Source organism: Sipha flava, unplaced genomic scaffold (assembly GCF_003268045.1).
Source record: "Sipha flava isolate LNK unplaced genomic scaffold, YSA_version1 43_pilon_pilon, whole genome shotgun sequence".
Taxonomy (NCBI): Eukaryota; Metazoa; Arthropoda; class Insecta; order Hemiptera; family Aphididae; genus Sipha; species Sipha flava.
Window position 1 is genome coordinate 2,222,116 of NW_020273171.1, and position 19,930 is coordinate 2,242,045.

Below are 19,930 nucleotides of genomic sequence, written 5' to 3' on the forward strand. Positions count from 1 at the left end.
CAAAATATTTTCTTAATATTTTATTTACTTATACTGTACTAATGGTTAACTCCCTTTAATTAATTAAAGTTAAGTATAAGTTTATAAGAAAGTAATGATAAAATGAACGAATGAGATCTCAAACATTTTTATTTCAAAACTTTGTAATAAAATGAAATAGTGAAATCACTCATAATATTGCGCATAGCATTTTCGTTTTATAATATTTTATCGCTTATAGTTAAATTACTATAAAGCCAATGTGCAATCGTACTACAATATTATTATTAGTGTAAATGCCCTTAAAGAAATTTAAATATAAATGTGTTACAATTTATCAAAAATTGAACCAACATATTATTATTATTAATTTAAATCAAAATCAATAATTATTATAATTAATTACAAATAAACGTCAAATACATTTTTTATAAAATAAAAATAAAAATTCTTATAATATATTACTTAGGCAGTCAATTTTAAATTGCCTACATACAATTATTTTATTGAGCTACATTTTTAAATTATTATAAATATATTATTAATATTAATTTTATTATTTTAATTTTATTTCTGCATATATATAATGAATCTAGGACAAAATATCCTGTACTAAAATATCCAATTCAAAACATCCAAGGTTAAAATATCCAATGGATAAAATATCCAGGTATAAAATAACCAATGCATAGGACAAAATATCCAAATAAAAAAATAATAAAATTCTGTATATCTGTACATAATTTTTTTATTTATTTAGATACATTGTTCATTTTTAAACAATATTAATATTATTAATATTATAATATAGTAATAAAATAATATTAGTAAAAATAAAACTATGTTACGTTGTAACTCAATACATTAAACTAAAGGTATAATTATTATATAAAACAACATATTATTTTTATTATTATTATTTTATAACTATATTATAAAGTATTATTAATGTTAAATGTTATTAAAATGTGATCTAAATATGAATAATAATGTATTTAAATAAAATAAATTATACAGGTATTAATAATATAGATTTTTATCATTTTTTTTTTTATTTAGATATTTTGTCCTATATTGGTTATTTTATTCCTGGATATTTTGTCCCAATACCATATATAATAGTGTAAAAATATACAATTGTTATCAAATATATAGATTTTTCTATAAAAAATATTATAATAATTCAACAACGATTTAATTTATTTATTTGGAATTCGTATTATATTAAATACATCAAATAAACATGTATCGTAAATGTTTTATAGCCATCTCCAAAAAGATGAAAGAAAGGTTTTAGTGAATAAATACGATTATTAATTACTAGAATTCATAAATCTAGATAATTTGAGATAATCTATTTACATGGAGCATATATCTATCAGAATTTAGTGACCTCAGTAAATTCATCGTCTTCATTCCTCCTTAAATTAAGTTAAAACTAAATGTGACATTCAGTGTAACATTCAAATAAAATAATGAATAATGTTATTCTAAAAATGTTTATAAAAATTACCGTACTGCATTACGCATTAAATAAACTAAAACAAATAGTTTTTCTCGTATTACAAAAAATTCTCTATAGAAAATTCAGTTGCATGAGTACTAAACTAAACTAGGTTCGGTGAAGTTGGTCATGTGTTAACTATACTAATTAAGCGCTTTCGGACTAGACACTTTGTGACCGGCCAAATGATTTAACTTTTTTTTTGTACATAATATTTTTAATAAGTATAAAATTATTAATGCCAACCTTCATTTTAACATTGATTTATATTATAATAATTTATGGCATGTAATATTATAAACAATTACCAAAATTAAATAAATAATATAAACTGCAACTAAATTAATAATAAATAATAAATTAAATACACTAAAAATAAGTTCTTGTATAAATGAAATATAAAATACTTCCTAAAATAATTATATCCCACTAAATTATCCATAACTCATGGTATTAATTATTTTTTTTTATTTTTTTTTTATTTTTTTTTTATTTAATAAATAAGACATTCATAGCCTATGGATATCTACATCTATGAATAATAAAGAACATTAGTTTATGACTATTTTAAAAGGATAGTTAAATATATATAAAATATTATTAAATGAACAAATGTATACAAATAAGTGAACTAAGTAATTACGTGATTTCAATAACTAATACAAAATTATATAACAATAAACATATACAGATTAGAGACTGGAGGTTGAGTTTAACTAATTAGACCGTATTTTAGACGTCTTTGAAGTGGTGGATGAATATGAAGATTATAGTGAAGCGAGCCTGTTGAGTTGAGTAATGTGTTATGGAAATTTCTTGATAAGGTATGTATGAGGTTTACAATTTTAACAATTTTGAGGTCTTTATGTATATTATCATTACGAATGAACCACGGAGCATTTGTGATAATTCTTAACACTTTATTTTGGAAAATTTGGTTTTTTTTAAGTGTGTAGTCGAACAGTTTCCCCAGATTGAATATACATAAGTAATTATTGATAGTAGTAATTGCTTGTATATTAGTATTCAACATTTTTTTTTTTTTGAATGACTGATTTTTTGTTTATTATTGGAAATGGCATTGATAGACGTTGGTATGCTAGATGTAGATTTGTTGATAAGTGGACCCCTAGGTTAGCCTCTTATTGAGAGTGACTCCGAGGTAATTGACTAGGTATCGGTTTCCAAGGTATCTGCACGTTGTCGAATTTTAGTGATAATGGAGTTGAGTAACGACGGAGGCTAAAAATAATTGCCGTGCTTTTTGATACGTTTATTTGAATCTTCCAGTTTTACACCAAGCTATTAATACATTTAAGTGGCTTTGTAGGTTATGAGTTAACGCTTCTATATTACGAAATTCACTATAAATAGTCGTATCATAATACGTAATCGTATGTTAGTGCGAAGTGACTGTGGAACATAGGCGTGTCCAGACCTCCGTGGTTGAGGAGGCCAGTTATAAAATTTAAATTTTTTTACTTACTACAGCGATTTATAAACTATATCTATATTTATGACTTATTTTTGTTGTATGGAAATTATATAGCACCTGGAGTATTTTCACCCCGTCAAATTAAAGATTTTCTTGATCTTAAAATTGGTTTCCTATGCTATTACAACTATGAACTAATAAATAAGGCCTATTAACTAATGTGCTACTTATTTATTTTTATAAATATTTTATCAACTATATATCAACCTTCTACACACATCTTATTACAGTTATTACAAATATTAAAATTCAATAAATTTAAAATTTAAATTCACCTTCTACTACCTATAATTACCTATTATTACTGTTTCAGCCACGGATATAGATACTATATATTCGTGGTTTAAAATATTTACACAATAAATACAATTATATTATAATTTTGTAGGTTTTATACAAATGTTAACAATTAAATTTAAGCCTATAATATTTTGAAGAAAAATATTAAAGAAATCCGTTTCTATAAAATGTACTGTTGAGTTAAAAGTGTCCAATGGAAACCTAATTCTAAAACTACCAACTTAAATTATTTATTTAAAAAAATTATTATATATATTATAGGTTTATTTAATAAAATGTAAATTGTAATTATATGTATTCCAATCTGAATACTTTTCTTAGTAAATAATATATAAATATTTATACATTACTGTGAGATCATTACAATTAAAAATCAATAAATCAATCCAAATTGTTTCATTTTAATTCAACAAAACGTTTTTATCTATTGAAAATGACTATTGTAAATAAAAATCCTCCCGAGTACATCATTAATATACCTTAAGTTAATAGCACTTGGTGAATGAAATTGCTTATATACGAGTTATATGTATATATACGTATTATACGTATATTGTACAATTTTGATTAAACAGTTTGACAATGAATAGAAAAGTATATAATTTGTAGTTATCAAATTATATTGAAAACATGTATCAAAAAATATTGTGTAACATTTTTAGTGTGTAATCATATTTAAAATAAAACACATTTTTTTTTATCAACAAAGCTCTTAAAATCATCTTCACTTCGAATTTTTATTCTTTCACAATTATAAGTGACTCACTAAGCGCCATATCAATAATAAATCCCTAGTAAAAAAACGAACAAGTATAACTCATTCAAGAACTGCTACTAAATTCTAATAAATGAATCACTTTTATGTTGATCGCCTTCCACGTTGGGATGTCAGGCAACAAAAAAAAAAAAACAAAATCGCAAGATTTGTTTTTTGTTTTTTGTTTTTTTGCAAGATGTTAACCTTTGTTGTTGAAATCTTAAATTTCATTAAAAAATAAATACATTTTTAACAGTTAAGCAATTAAATAAAGTATTCTCCTTAACATCTGGTTTTCCAACATTAGGTGAATGGCTATGAAGAAAATATTAAATTACTTATTTTAGAATAAACGAACAGGAAGATAAAATCCAATATTATTATCATTAAAAGTCATGTCTCCGTTTTACAAATCTACAACATGGCAAATATGTGTTTAGTAGAATTATTTTTATCCGTTTGCTTTAATATTAGAGAAAACTAACCTATTACCAAACTTAAATAATTATTATCTGTGTAATAATACAGATATAATACAATATTTTAATTTTTAAGTGAGATATGATTATGTAAAATATTACAATTCAAAAAAGGTCATAACTCCCATAGTAAAATATATAAAATATATGCCATTGCACAAATAATATTAATCCTTAAAATTTAATAATAGATTAATTTACTCTAATATCAAAGCTAATAACACATTGTTAGTTCTATAGAACGCAGATTTTCTGTGTAAGATGGGTACAACATATGCGTCTTATCAAAAAAAAAAAAAAAAAACTACTATTAAAAACTGAAGAAATCGAAAAATGACATATCTTAAATGTTATCTTTGCTTGAAATACTAAGGGGTAAATATTGCTACATAAAACATACATTTACTACATACAAAAAGGAGTCATATACTCTTATATACATTTGTCATTGTAATCTGGTGTTTGCTTAACTCACATATAAATAAGTAAACAACAATTTCTATATACGAGCGCAAAATCAATATACTTTTAAATTTACAATATATAATTAAAAATTATAATTATGAATTGAAAAAAAAATTCGATATTTTATTAAATACTAATGTTTGCTTACTTTTTAAAATTTCTAAAGCTGTTTTTCAAATTTCTTAAAATTTACAAAAATAACTTTTTAATAGTTTAGTTTTATTGGTGTAACTAAGACTTATATTATAAGCTTTTATTCATTATATAAAGAATTTTTTTAATAAGATCACATGATATGTAATGATGTATATATGATGGTACATATGATGTAATTAAAACAGAATTACCTCAAATATTAAAGCCAACGACTGAAATCATTCTTGTTATAGAATATCAAAATATATATTTTACAAAAAAATGCTATTTATACGTTACCATATGTGCGATATTCGTACACGTTTTAACCGCAAAATTATGCCCCAGCAATGATTTACGTTAATTTTGCGTCGATATTGTACATGTGGTAACGTATAAATAATGAATTTTTGGGCCGGTAATCATGAAACATTTTCTCTATTATATTATTTTAAAAATTATGATGAATAATAAAAACATCTTTATTGACTTTTGCTTGTGCTTATTTTGATATTTTTATTTTATAATTCCTTAATTAGTGTTTAATAAAACAAAAATCCTATGTGCTCCGATCACGCACCTCGGCCATGGGTTGGCGACCCTTCAATGTACAAAGAACATGGGTTCGTCATGTAACGATAGCCCGGACTATACGGAAACATTACAGAACTCATTATATTTTAGTATTTTTTAACGAATAGTGAAAATAACAGTATAATTTTTTATAATATAGCATTTCCATAAACAATTAAATTAAGTTTGCTTTCAAATTCAATAATTAAGAATTGAATACAACTTTAAATATTATACTTCCTAAAATATTTATTATACCTTTTGTTACTCTCAACAATAAATAATTATACTTATTTATAGTATAATAAACTATTTATAATAATAATGTAACTATTGTGCTTGTAAATAAATATAATATTTAATTAAAAATTAAAACAACAATGAGCTCAGAATAATGACAAAATACATTGTAATTAAGGTCAGTAAAATCAAAATTATTATTGAAACTGTACTAAAAAATTAATTTGCTTTATTTCCATATAAAAATTAGATTAAAAAAAAGAGAATTAAACGTAAAAATGTATTAAAAAATATAAATAGTTATAGAATTTATATATTTTTCACTATTCGTATTTTTACTGTAAAATAAAATTAGTAATTAGTAATAATTAGTATATTTCATAATATTATTGTGAATTAAGTAATTTATGTTATCAGTAATCATTAGTACCTACTATTTATATACTACTACTTATATAAGGAATCTTGTATTCAATTTTCATATCTGATATAAAAGAAAAATGTTCGGAATTTTAACGTATTTTGACGACATTTGAAATTCAGACACTCATACAAAATTATTGTGGACTTACGCTCAAATTTTCTCTCAATTTTCACTAACAAAAACTTATGATAAATCTTTTATTATATTTTCACATTTTTTGACTAAGGGAACATTAGTTTAATTAGTTTAAAACATTAGTTTAAAAAAACCATATAATACCCAAAAATTACATATGTCTATAAATAGTTTAACACGAATCAAAATATTTTGAAAATGTGATGAAAAATGCTAACACAAACATTCAGTGAAATATATTGTATATTCGTGTATATATGGTCGTTGTTTGAGAATTACACTAAAAACCAGGACTTGAAACCGGTAACCGATTTTTCCCAGTAACCGGTTACCATGACTACTTTTTGGACTGGTATCCGCTTCCCGGTTCTTGTGTTTCAATATAGAGAAATGGTTATCAAATACCGGTAATCGCGTAATTTGGTATTCAGTTTGAACATTGATTAGAATAGAATGATTTGTATTTAAATTTTTTTCATGTCTATCAAACTATTATCATTTATTTTATATTCTTGTTTTTTACGTATCTTAAAGAAAAATAAAATATAAATGTACTACTTATGTAGTTATTTACTATTTTCTTTTATTTTATGCCTCTTCTTACCTATGGTGACACCACAATAACATGCATAAATGGTTTGTCAAAAGTACTTAAGATTTAAGTTTAAAGAAAGAAAATCGACTGTTGAAAAAAAAAAACGAAACCTCGGTTTAAAAATAACTACCGGTAAGTTTGCTGATTTAAAATCGCTTCCTAACAGATAACCGGTAAACCCATTTTTTATAGTTATTTTGGTAACCGGGAATCGATTACCGCTATTTTTAAAAACCACGAAGACCGGCAACTGATTCCGAAAAAATTTCCGGATTATCTAGACCCGGTAACCAATTTTTCTGGGAGCGGTTTCAAACCCTGCTAAAAACTAAAATCGATTTTTTCGAAAACTGATTTTGAGTAAAACTTCTGGCTTTTCCTTAATTTTTTATTTGTTTTTCCTGTCGCTTTTGAAAACTATTGGGAATCTTAAATGTTGACTTCCTGAATGCTTTTCTATCAGAAAAGTTGCTGTTGAAGAAAATCGAAGCATTTTTACTGCTCCAAACCGTAATAACAGACACAAAAATTAAAAAAAATAAATAACACACATCATTGCAAAATCAATGCTTTCATCGCTCCACTCAGAATACGTTAGAAATTAAGTTTCTGTTATTTTTTCTTGCTAAATTACCCAAAACAAATCAATTTTATTAAATCTAATATTACGTAAATATTCCCGTTTCACACTGTTTAAAATGTATTTAATTATTAAGTATGAATTTACTTGTGGATTTGAGTGTCGTTCAAATTATCATTGGTTGATATTTCTAATACCACTGTTCGTCTTCTTTTGGGTGCGATATTTAAGAAGTCGATGGTAGAGTATCAACAGTATCGCCCACGGTATCAGTATCAGTACTCTATAATATTTTATTATAAAACAAAAACAGTAAAATACAGTAGAGGTTTATATTATAATATTGTATAAAAAAGCCATTGTCATAACAATGAATAAAAAAATTAAATTACGGATTTAAAATATGAATTGAAAAAACTTTCTAATTTCAAACTTGTATTAAAACTTGTGAAACCTTTCATTAAATATTCAAGTATTATAACACGGCTAAAATTAGACTTTTAATTTTGAATAATAACAAATATCTAAAATCGTTTGAGGATAAATCGTTATTTTACGTGATTTCGTAAAAATTTAAATTTCAGACGCTCATCAAATTGTTTGTGTGATGACGCTCGAGTTTTTTCTCAAAATTATTCAAAGAAAAATCATGGTCAAACTTGTATTGAATATTTTAACCTTAGATATAAATACCAAAAAAATTTTAAAACTACACGTAAAATACAAATAGAATAATTAATAAGGTAATAAGATAAGATATTAAGGTAAATAGATTTGTAATATTTATACTTAATTTTTTTAAACCATTCAGGGCACTAATGTATCTTTTACTTTTCTTTCTTTTGGATAAAAGAATTTTAGTTTTTATCATAATCCCAGTCACCACGTTTACTGTCCATAGCACCAAAGATGAAAAATATATATAAATATTTTATACAAAAAAAAATCTCCAGATACTGCACATTAAAGTTATAAGCAACAGCAGACACCAGACTATATTAGTCTGAGACTAACTGAAAATCAAAATAAGATTATTTGTACTTGCTGTTGAATAATTACGTACCGGCGACGGACCAAAACAAATACGTCGGGCAATAAATATTAATTATTACTACAATAATATTTAATAGTATTGTGCTCACCACAGGCAATCGTTTTCTTATCTTTTATATTCTAGGAATCGAATGTTGATAGTTAATTTTCAATTAGGACCGCCGACTCACCGCGCTGATACATTTCCGCCGGTGCAGCAGCATATCAATAATTCAAATTTTGTCAAATATACTCTACGCTATTCAAATAACAAAAATGCCAAAAAGTTAGACAAAATTGTGAGGATAGCGTTCGACGGATTTAAATTTTGATAATTGATATTAATTTAGTCATTAATAATGACTCATTATGTTAGTATGGGAAAGATCGAGGGGATTTTATTTATACAAATTCTTCGACAATACATCGAAAATGTTAAAAATAAGAATTTAGGTATTTTATATATTTAAGTAAGGCATTAATTTTTGTAATAATGATAAATTTCCATGGTCATGCTTTAGTAGAATTGTTGAAAATTTTCTATTAGTTTTCAAAATTAAAATCCGTTAAACCCAAATCTCACACGGTTTTGTCTAGCTTTTGGCCATTTTTACTTGATTATTAGTACCTGCTGCAGCCCCCTAAATCCAAAAATATGTCAAATTTACATAAAAATAAAACTTTGGTCTGAATCCCTTTAAAGACTTTTTTTAAAAGATGAAAAATAAAAATATACTATGGAATTGGTGAATGATGAAAAGTAAAAAATAAACAAATTTAAAATATAATATCAGTATTTTATTATGTACCCATCAATAACTCACAATATTCAGTGCTCGACTTTAGGGAGGACGCAAGGGGACGGAGTTCCCCTACTAATTTTCAGAAATTTTAGCTTCCCCCTACTATTATTATGTTATAATTATAACGTTTAACAAGTTTTTGGGACGCTCTTTTTTTTTAAAGTAAATAGAGTCCCCCTTCTTTAATTTTTCCAATTCGAGCATTGGTAATATTACAATAGGTGGTAAGTTTCATTCTACATAATCCATTTAATGAAGACGTTTTTAAATATCTTATAATGTTGCTTGCTCAGTAAGATTTTATAGTTTTTAATAAATAAAAGATAAAAGATTTTTTTTTTAATAAAAGTAATTTTGAGAAAATCATTTTTTACTGAATAACTATCGAATATCTAGATAATACACTAGCAAATGTACCGTGTAGATATATTATACATATTTCATTTTTTTTTCTATCAAGAAACATAAATTTAAACTAACTATATTATAAAAAAAATTAGAAATATTTACTTATTTTCCGAAGGTAATCATGAAAATATTAAACCTGCACCACCGCGGGATCGCGTCAGATGGTAAGTGATTTTTACCATGAAGTAACTATATTAAAACCATTAGTTAAATTTCATATAATAATAAGCGTTTTTAGAAATATTAAACACTGTGTTATTATTGAAAAAAATGTTGACAGTTACTACAACGATAATCGATATCAAAATACTGCTAATTAGTTAAAAAATAACAAAATCTCTTAAAAATGAATCCGTTTAAATATTAGGGTTTAATTTTATAAGGTTTTCTAATTACAATATCTTCTGTGGAAATAAAGAAAATTTAAGTTCTGTTCTTTTGATATTTTAGTATATGAAAAATTGCCAAAAAAAAATTTATTTTATAAATAAATTAATAATTTTGCTTGAATTTCTTAGAATTGGAGATATTGTAATTATAAAATATCAGGGATATAATCATCGATAAATAGATTTTTTTCTAAGAAATATATTATATCAAAATGTTCTATAGTTTTGTTATTATTAAATCTATACCGTCAGAGATATTATTTTTGATTAAATTTAATGGTGGAAAATGATTATTTTATATACATGAAATTGGAATCGTTGCCTGTTCGTCTTTCTTTTTTTTTTAAACCTGTAATAACTAGATACGTACGATTAAATAATCCATTAATCATTTATAAATTAATCATGATTTATTATGATTAAATGAATAATAATTCCAATTTAATTTATATCGATTGATACAAAAAAAAATACCTTCGTTCACTAACATGATAGTAAAAATATAACCTAAGTATACAAGGTATAAGTCATACGAGAAAATATTGGCATGATTATGCATGCAAGGTATGCAATGCTTACCCTGAACATAGAACTGCAATTTTGTTGGTACTGTCAATTTACAAACATTTCTCAGTTTAATATTTTTATTCTTAATAATAGCTAAACAAAAAATATGTTATTTTATATTAGAGCAACCTAAATTAAATGTATACATTTAATTTTAACATAATACAATATTCACTTCCCATTATCTCGATTTATAAAAAAATAAATCAAATGAAAAAATCTCTTAATAGGTATAAAAACCAAAAAAAAATTTTACATTTTGTGATTTTATATTTATGCAAGTGGTTAAGTAGTTTCCCAACAATTTTTTTGGAAAATACAAAAAGTTCAACCAAAAGAGTGAAAAAATCAATATAAAACACACTAATTACATTTTGAATAGTAAATAAACTAATCACAGGGCCGTAGCTACGGGGGTAGTGGGGTTCAGGGGTTCAAATCCTCTCCTTTAACAAGGTAGAAAAATCCTAGATTATTCTAAAATTTAAAATGTTAATTTTTTAAATTTTTTTTGTATAAATGAATAAATACTTAATATATTAGTATAGTAAATTTATATTATTATGCCCCAGGTGTATAATAGTGCCTGAAGTGTATTGCACGATGTAGATAAAATCGATAATATCTACATCGTGGTGCATTGTGATAAATGATAATTGATAAGAGTAACAAATTTAGAAACAAAAACTCAAAGGGCTAGTAACAATGATGCAATTCTGCCTTCTAATGCATTAGATGCCATCAGACGTTGTGTTCCTATCATATTTCCAAATATATGTTACTAAAATTTTGTGTTATCTCCCTGTTTCTACTTAAACGCCAGAATGATCTTTTTCTGGTTTAAAAACAATAAAGACCTACCTTAGAAACAGTATGAAAGAGGTATGTATGTAATTTGTTTCAATGTAATTATTTAATTATAATTGTTTTGGCTTAAAAATATTTATTTAAACATAGAGTAGGTAAGTACTAGAATAACATATACTAGGTACCCACCTAATTGATGATTCATACTTGTTTATCGGTTGATTTAATTTTATGTACTTATTTAATACGGAGTTATTTATAAATATTATCATATTTGAAATCATGAAAAATAATAATAATAATCAAAACTAAAATTAAATTTAAAAAAAAAATAATAGTTTTAGCCGCTAATTTCATATTTTAATAGTTTGTGTACAACTTTAAAAATAAATCATAACCACAATTTTCCAAAAATAAAAAGATCACATCCAAACTGGCATAGTAGGTGTATGAGAATATAGTTTTTTTATCATCTCTCACCCGAACCTTTCAACTCCAAATACAAGTATAGTCTCAAACGTCAGCACCAAACATTTATGTGATAACTCCAACGGCGAAAGAAAACTTTAGTAAAGTTGTTTATTTCATTAATTAACCCAATATATAATTTAATAAATATAATTAACGGTAGTAAATATTATGTAGATCTATTAAACATAATATACTGATACGTATTATGTGCCGAATTGAAGATTAAATATCTAATATCTTTTAATTGTAGATCCAATGTATAATATAGATCTTTAATGTACTTGTAATGATTTAATAAAATTATTAAGTCTTAAAACAATTAACAATTTTCTTAAATTTTTCGTAAATTTACCAATTATTTTTTTAACAAAAAAAAATTAGCATGTGACACCTTAATAAGTTGAATGTCATGAGATAAGCATCATATTTTGTGACATGTTAATTGCTAAAGTTAAAATTGTATACACATTGTAAAATATTTTTATTTTATTTTTCATAAATATAATAAGTAGAACATTTTCAAGGTAATAATTTAATTCAACATATTTATATTTAATTGGTATCTAAGAATCTTTTAATTTTTATATAGTTTTATTTATTTTAGTTTTAAATTTACGTTTTACTTCATTTTACTTCAAATAAACTTATTAATAATTTATACCTTAGGTATTTATTTCTATAAATATTTTTTTAGTTCATCTTTCAGATATAGATAACAACTTATAATATTTTTCATTTTCATTGAATAAGCTATGACGAATCATTGACGGATATCCGGGCGCTTTGGGAGGCTTAGCCCCCTGATAACCACTAATCACCCATGATATATATTAAAATAAAAACATATGTAATAAAAATGTATTCTCCTTCTTCCCATCCCAAAAGGCAAACGCACACATACATCAAGCTTTAAATCCAACACTTTTCATAACATAATATACCCAATTAGTTTAAATCTATAATGAAATATTAATAATTTAAATTTTTTTGGATAATAAATCTAAATAAAAGTATTTTTACTGTAATTTATTATGCATATAACCTATACCTGTATTATAATAAATAATAATGTCAACAATATAATTACACATCATATTACTCATGCATATTTATAGTAATAATTTGTCTAATGCAGGAAAAGTGGGATGTTAAGCCTTTGGGAAACGAGAATGTTTACGTGGGGTGTATTTGGCTATGAATGATTTAAAAGTTTAAAAGCATGTAAATATATGGTGTTAATAGACAATTTAACACATTTAATAAGATTGTATAAATACACATTACATAAATTTATGAATCATTAAGGTATTTACCGTAATGATTCATTAAATATATCGTTATAATCCAACATGATTATCTAATATCTGATTCTCTAATTGCTATGACTGATTTTTGTATGAAAGTATAAATTTGTCTGTCATTCAAAAATTAATCATCTACTTCAGATAAAAACTAAAAATTATGGTTTTGAAAAGATATACATCAAGATTTAAGATAGATGGGGTACCCGCTGCCAACCGAATCTGTTATTTTAATTGAGCTACGAAAATTTACTCTAAAATATATTTAATTTATCAAAATGTCACTTAATAATTTTTTTCAACTAATAGGTACTTGGTTATGAGTTTTAATACAAAAATTTAAATTTATTAAGAATTCATTCATTTTAATTAATAATTATGTATTTAGTCAATCACAAAATTCACCCCTATAATATCTTTGTAGATTAATGAACTGGAAAACTACAAGTAATACGATTCTACACAATTTGGTATTTCAGATTTCTAGAATATAGGCAGTGATGTACATACAGGGTGAGGGGGGTTTGGATTCAAACACCCAGGACCAAAAAAAAAAAATTGTTTTATTATTAATGACATGAAATATAATATATTCATAGTTTCATTATCACGCTTTGAACTTAAAATATACAACTATACAAATATTATACATTTTAATTATAATTATTATAATTTATAATAATTAAATAATTATATTGATTGGTGTTTGAAAAGTTGTATTAACTATGCTGTTTTTATTATTATTTAATATTTATTTATTATTTTTATTATTATTCCAATAGCTATTAATTAACTGTAATGTAAAAATAAACTGTAAATTGGTAAATAATTTGTATGAAATAATATCTATTTATAGCAATTATTTATCTGGGAAATGAAAAAAAAAAGATAATGATTATTTTAGTTAAACCCTTCCTCCCAGAGCAAAATTGAATGTACGCCACTGAATATAGGTAAGGTATATAATATACAAATATAAGTGACTGCATGTCTAAAGTTCTCGCGTCCCCATTGGCTGTAATTTTATGTATTTTTTTTTTATATTTTATAATGAAGTTTCAGTGATACTTTCATAATTATAAAGACATTAACCTTTGAAAATACATACCTTTAATATTTACGAAAAGAAAAATTTTCTATTACACTTGTAATGGTATAGGTACAGTTCTATGGTTATAAATTAAGAGTTCCTAAGAGCCCATGTATGAATGTGAAATGTATTTTTTATACCTAATTTAGTACAATACTTTCTAATTACATAAATCGACTCATGTATCGGAGGGTTTGATAATAAACTATAAATTTGCATTTAAAGGGCATTTTATTCATTTTCGAGCATATAAAAATATTATTCTCATAATGGTCCATTCGGAAATGTCGAGACTATTTTTAAATTCTGAGATTTTTATCTCAAATTTTCGAATTTTAAATATCCTCCAATAATTATTAAAAATGTAATCATAGCTTTTATATCACATTATGTGCATAACATTCATAATTCAAGTAGAGACCTATAAAGGAATAACTACAACGAGAAAAAAAGTTTAATATTCATAACACATTATTTAATCCATTAAAAACTCATTAGACAGTAATTCTTTTGGCGTTTAACTTTTTACTTGTCCTCTGACGTTCGTAATGCAAATAACATCTCACCTATGAAAAACTAAAGTTACTTCAATTTATTTTAATTTTAATTTAAAATAATATTTCATCTTTCATACATTTCTTCACATTTTACTTATCATGTATCTATGTTATTTATTTTAATTAGGCACATTAAATAAATTATAAATAATAAAATACAACTCATTTTATTTTAATCACTGTATCTGATTAAAGCATATCGAACTTTGGATCTAAGAAAATTTAATATTTGACAGCTATTAATAACTTACAAGATTTTTTTTTTTCTAGAATTACTGTTGTTCACTGTCAAAATTATTTTTCGACATAATTTCTTGAATTTTATATATTGACAACTATAATAATTGTGTTTAAAGTTGACTGAATTAAAAACTGCTAAAACGTATATATTATTTAATCTTTAGGTAACAATGTATAATGATTCCAGTTTCAAAATAATAAACTGACATATAGTTAAGGGCAAAAAGAACTGAAGTTAGCAAAAAGTATATTTTAAGCAATTATTTTTATTAACTAATATAGGTTTTAGGCGAAGTGAATGTTTAACTATCTACTGTTAAATTGCTGCTGACAGTCTTAAACTGACTTATACTCAATACTAAATATTTCTACACACAACAATATAGTAATATACAACATCAAATAATTCTAATATATTCTGCCTATAATAATTTTAGTTAACAATCTTAAATTAATTATATTCATTAAATGTTGTTTAGTTGTTTATAATTCAAAATGCATACTATGTATGAAATCGGTGAACAAGTTAATGTTTGGTTGTATCACTGAATGGGCCTCTCACTTTATGAATATCATTGTTTATTCTTATATCTTTATAATTTTCTATTTTATATTTGCTAACTATGCATTGAAGCATAGATTAAAAATAAATTTATAAAAAATAAAAGATCTGAATACAAAATAAAAATAAACATGGTATGATTTCAATTGTTATCAGCTTTTTAAATATACATCAACAGACTGGATTTCTTAACTTTTGAACCCTCACATCGCTTTTAATAAATTTACAAAAAAAATTAGTAGGAGAAAAAATTATTCAACAAAAACTTGTTATAAAAAACACTGTTAATTAAATAATATATGTTAATTTATGGTAGCTCTATTCATTGTAAATTATTTTCAGTAAGCTTTTTGTTGAATGATAAAACAGTAGATTCAAAGTAAGATGGTACTTAGCAGACTAAGTACTGTACATGAACCGTGGTTTTGTTTCTTGGCACAGCTTGACTATAATCGATGATAGGGAACACTGTCTAACTCAAACGAAAACTGGTTGCCACTGGGTACCGATCTAATTTTGAATAGACTATAAACAGTATCACAAACACAAACTTATAATGAGTAATTACAATACTCGTATATAATGGTCCAATTTAAAACAAACCTAACAAAAATCTAATTTTCAATTTTTATATTTTTTTTAGTAAAAAAAAAAAACTTTAAATTCTTTTTGCATAACAAAGATTATATAATTTCAAAATTATCATTACAATATTTACATTTATTTCAAAATGATTATGGACCATTATTTATTTTTCATGTTAGAAAATTATTCATTCATAACTAGAGCGCGGATTTGTATGCATTTAAATATTTATTCTGGTTGATCATATGACATGCTAAGTGAGCACAAAATTTGTTTCATATTATAACAATTTAAAATTTGTTAACATTTTAGTGTATATTTTTATGCATATTTAGGGTTTTTTAACGAATATTTTGTTGGTTTTTAATGCATATAAATCCGTGCTCTATTCATAACTATTGTTATGTAATCAATTTAAATGCATTCAATTAAATTTTAAGTATTACAATTTAATTATTTAATTTACAACTTGTTTTCAATAACAATTATAAATGATAAACAAATTATTTATTAAATATCTAAAATAACAAATACTTCACATTTTCCTTCATTTTCGTGTATTTGCATATTTGCAAATGTTATAGCTTTTACTTCTGTCCCTTGAGGATGTTTTCCAAGTTGAAACTCTTCGCCAAACCCCTTTGCTTTAATTTTGAAAGCTGTGGTATCAAATTCTTCTATTTTTACTTTCTAAATTGAAATATTTACATTAATTAAGTACATAATAACAATTATATGGTCTATAGAAATGTAAAACTATAATTGATAGCTTACTCTTGCAATATAATTAGGTTCAGCACTAAATATGAATAATAATTCATCAAGAAAATTGTATAAAAGTGTTACCATATCATGACCTTCGACTTCTATATCATAAGATTCTCTCATCTCTATATAATCAACCTCTGTCATATAATGAAACATGGCATTGGCACATTGTTCGAATGCTTCAGTCAAAGTATCTCCCCATGCATGTATTCTGTAAAATTAAAAACCTAAGTTATAATTATATATTCATAATAAAAATTCCTATAATAATTAACTAATTACCAGGAATGTAAATTTATTGTACTAACATAATCAGTGCCATGCCTAGCATAATCAGCGCCCAGTGTCAAGAATCATTTCTAGCACCCTCACCTCTCTACCAAATATTTGTATACTTATAAAAAGTCTACATAACATTATTGGAGAGCCGGAGACAGATTCATCAGATTTACTTTATTTTTCACATTAAACATTTTTGTCAACATGTACAACGTACAAACACTTCTAAAGATGATAATATGTAAACATGGAGAGAACCTTTAACATAATTAATATGTTGAATTTTACATTAATATTACTTAAATTCGTTTGGCACCCCGTTGGTAAATGGCGCCCGGTGCACATCACCTCTCGCACCCCCTTAGGCACGGCCCTGAACATAATAAATGTACATTTTTAATTTTAAGGAATCTCTAAATATTTTCTATTAAAATAACATGATAATTATTTTGAATTAAAAGAAATAGCAATTTAAGATTTTGTATATACATTCTGTATATAATACAAAATACATTTAATCTAGATTCAGATTCTTCTACAAGATATAAAAAAAAAAAAACCTAGAACTGCATTAAAATCACTGCCCTGCTAAAAATATTTATAAGAACTAAACTATTAAGTATAACAGTTAATTTATCAATATACTTACTGAATATCTGCCGTATGGTCCAAATCTAAAACAAATAAAGACATTTTGAACTAAAAAATAAATTGATAATATTATAGTACAAAACTCATATAACCTATTGCTATATCCAATGGTATAACCAGAAAAATATTTCAGGGGAGTTAAAAATTTTCAATTCTCTCTAACAAAAGTACCAACATTTTAATTTTAATAAGTCGATATAACATAAGTTAAAATATAAAATGTGTTATTATTTAGTTTATTTAAACTGAATTAATACAGACTTAAAAAATATATTTATTTACATACATAAGAATAAAAATAACTTATATATTTAAAAATTAATATTGCTTAGCAAGTTATTTAACCCGTCACCAGTCTTATAATAATGTTACATTAGATGTATAATAATTCCAGATTAAACCTATCTTAAAATAATTGTAAATTTTAAAAAATGAAATAAATATTTTGGATGGCAGGGGGTGTAACCTATAACTTCCTTAAGCATATCACTAGTAACCATATATAACTAAGTCATAACATTTTTTTTTTTTTAATAAATCAATACATTTTTCAATAAATCATCAAAAATAAACAAATAAATTCTCTTATTATCTCATAAATATTTATCAAGAATGTTTTAAAAGATATATACAGTTTTACTACAATAATAATAGTTACATAGCCATAAAATTAAAAATTGTATTTTGAAAACCGGTAGATTTTTACATTTTATAAATGATAATATACTAATTTTTTTCATAAAAATGAAACAATATTTTCAAATATTTCTAAAATATTTATGATCATATATTTTCATCCAAATAATTAATTTTATGAGACATTAAATACAATTCTACAATCCAATCACAAATGCAACTAATTTATATTGTTAAATATAGATTATTTTCAAAAACATTTTTAATTCTTCAAAATAAAATTAATTTTTAATAATTTTCAGAAATATTGATATATTGTCTATGGAATATAAAATAGTTTGTTTGAATTATTTTGTTATATAATTTACCAATGAAAATCAAACAAATCAATATTTTATTTTATTTACCAAAATCTAACTAACCTAACCTTTGTTATTAATTAGTTGTTTATCCATTGTGTATTCAGCAACATTTTAATTTTAAATATGTGATTTTATATCAGTTATTATTTTAAACAGAAGTCTAAGTAAAAGAATAATTTCAATACTCAAACTAACTTACATTTGTGACCAAACCGTAACTTATAATACAATAACACTTAGGACGAATCTCACATTCATATTTGCATGGTGGCAAATTCCAGTCTTCTTCTTTAATATCACTCATTTCAAAATATTTTAATAGTTTAAAATACTTAAATTTAAATTTAACAATAAAATTATGAATTATGACATGAATTAATACTGACGTGACTTGAAAACGTTTAGTGTTAAATTACAAATTGTGACTTGAGCAAATATAAATTACTATTGGTGTATTTTCAACAGGTCTTACGATAAGAACTAAGTGATAGACAAATAAATATTTTGTTCTTTATTTTGAAACACAAAAATAATTTATTTTGAATTTCTGGAAACGCAAATATCTATGGTTCTATCCACGGTCTTAGAAAATCTTATCTTCTAAGACCGTTGTTCTATCCATGATATATAATGTTTTTTAAATTTCGTTAAGATTATTTTTTAACTTTTATTAGTTGGTATGGACAACAAATTACATTAATCCATTTTAAGTTATCACATTTCTGGAGAACTGTCTCGTATCGGTGAGATCACGTTGGCTA

At 24.1% G+C, this 19,930-nt stretch overlaps 1 protein-coding gene across 8 annotated transcripts; it reads right to left on the reverse strand.

The window, feature by feature from the left end:
• Positions 1-16,632: 16,632 nt before the first annotated feature.
• On the reverse strand, positions 16,633-19,889 carry LOC112689332 (protein archease-like). 8 transcript variants are annotated; one of them, XM_025562988.1, is made up of 6 exons: positions 19,369-19,458; positions 18,170-18,194; positions 17,820-17,893; positions 17,550-17,745; positions 17,248-17,452; positions 16,633-17,163 (listed from the first exon to the last, which is right to left on the reverse strand). In XM_025562988.1, exons 4-6 carry the CDS (start codon positions 17,570-17,572, stop codon positions 16,984-16,986), a joined length of 408 nt encoding a protein of 135 aa, XP_025418773.1. In that variant the 5' UTR covers positions 17,573-17,745; positions 17,820-17,893; positions 18,170-18,194; positions 19,369-19,458; the 3' UTR covers positions 16,633-16,983. The 8 variants fall into 8 exon arrangements, with proteins under 8 accessions (XP_025418773.1, XP_025418774.1, XP_025418776.1 ...); XM_025562989.1 differs by having other exon boundaries at positions 17,809-17,893; XM_025562991.1 differs by lacking the exon at positions 19,369-19,458 and adding an exon at positions 19,556-19,889 and having other exon boundaries at positions 17,550-17,893.
• Positions 19,890-19,930: the final 41 nt, after the last annotated feature.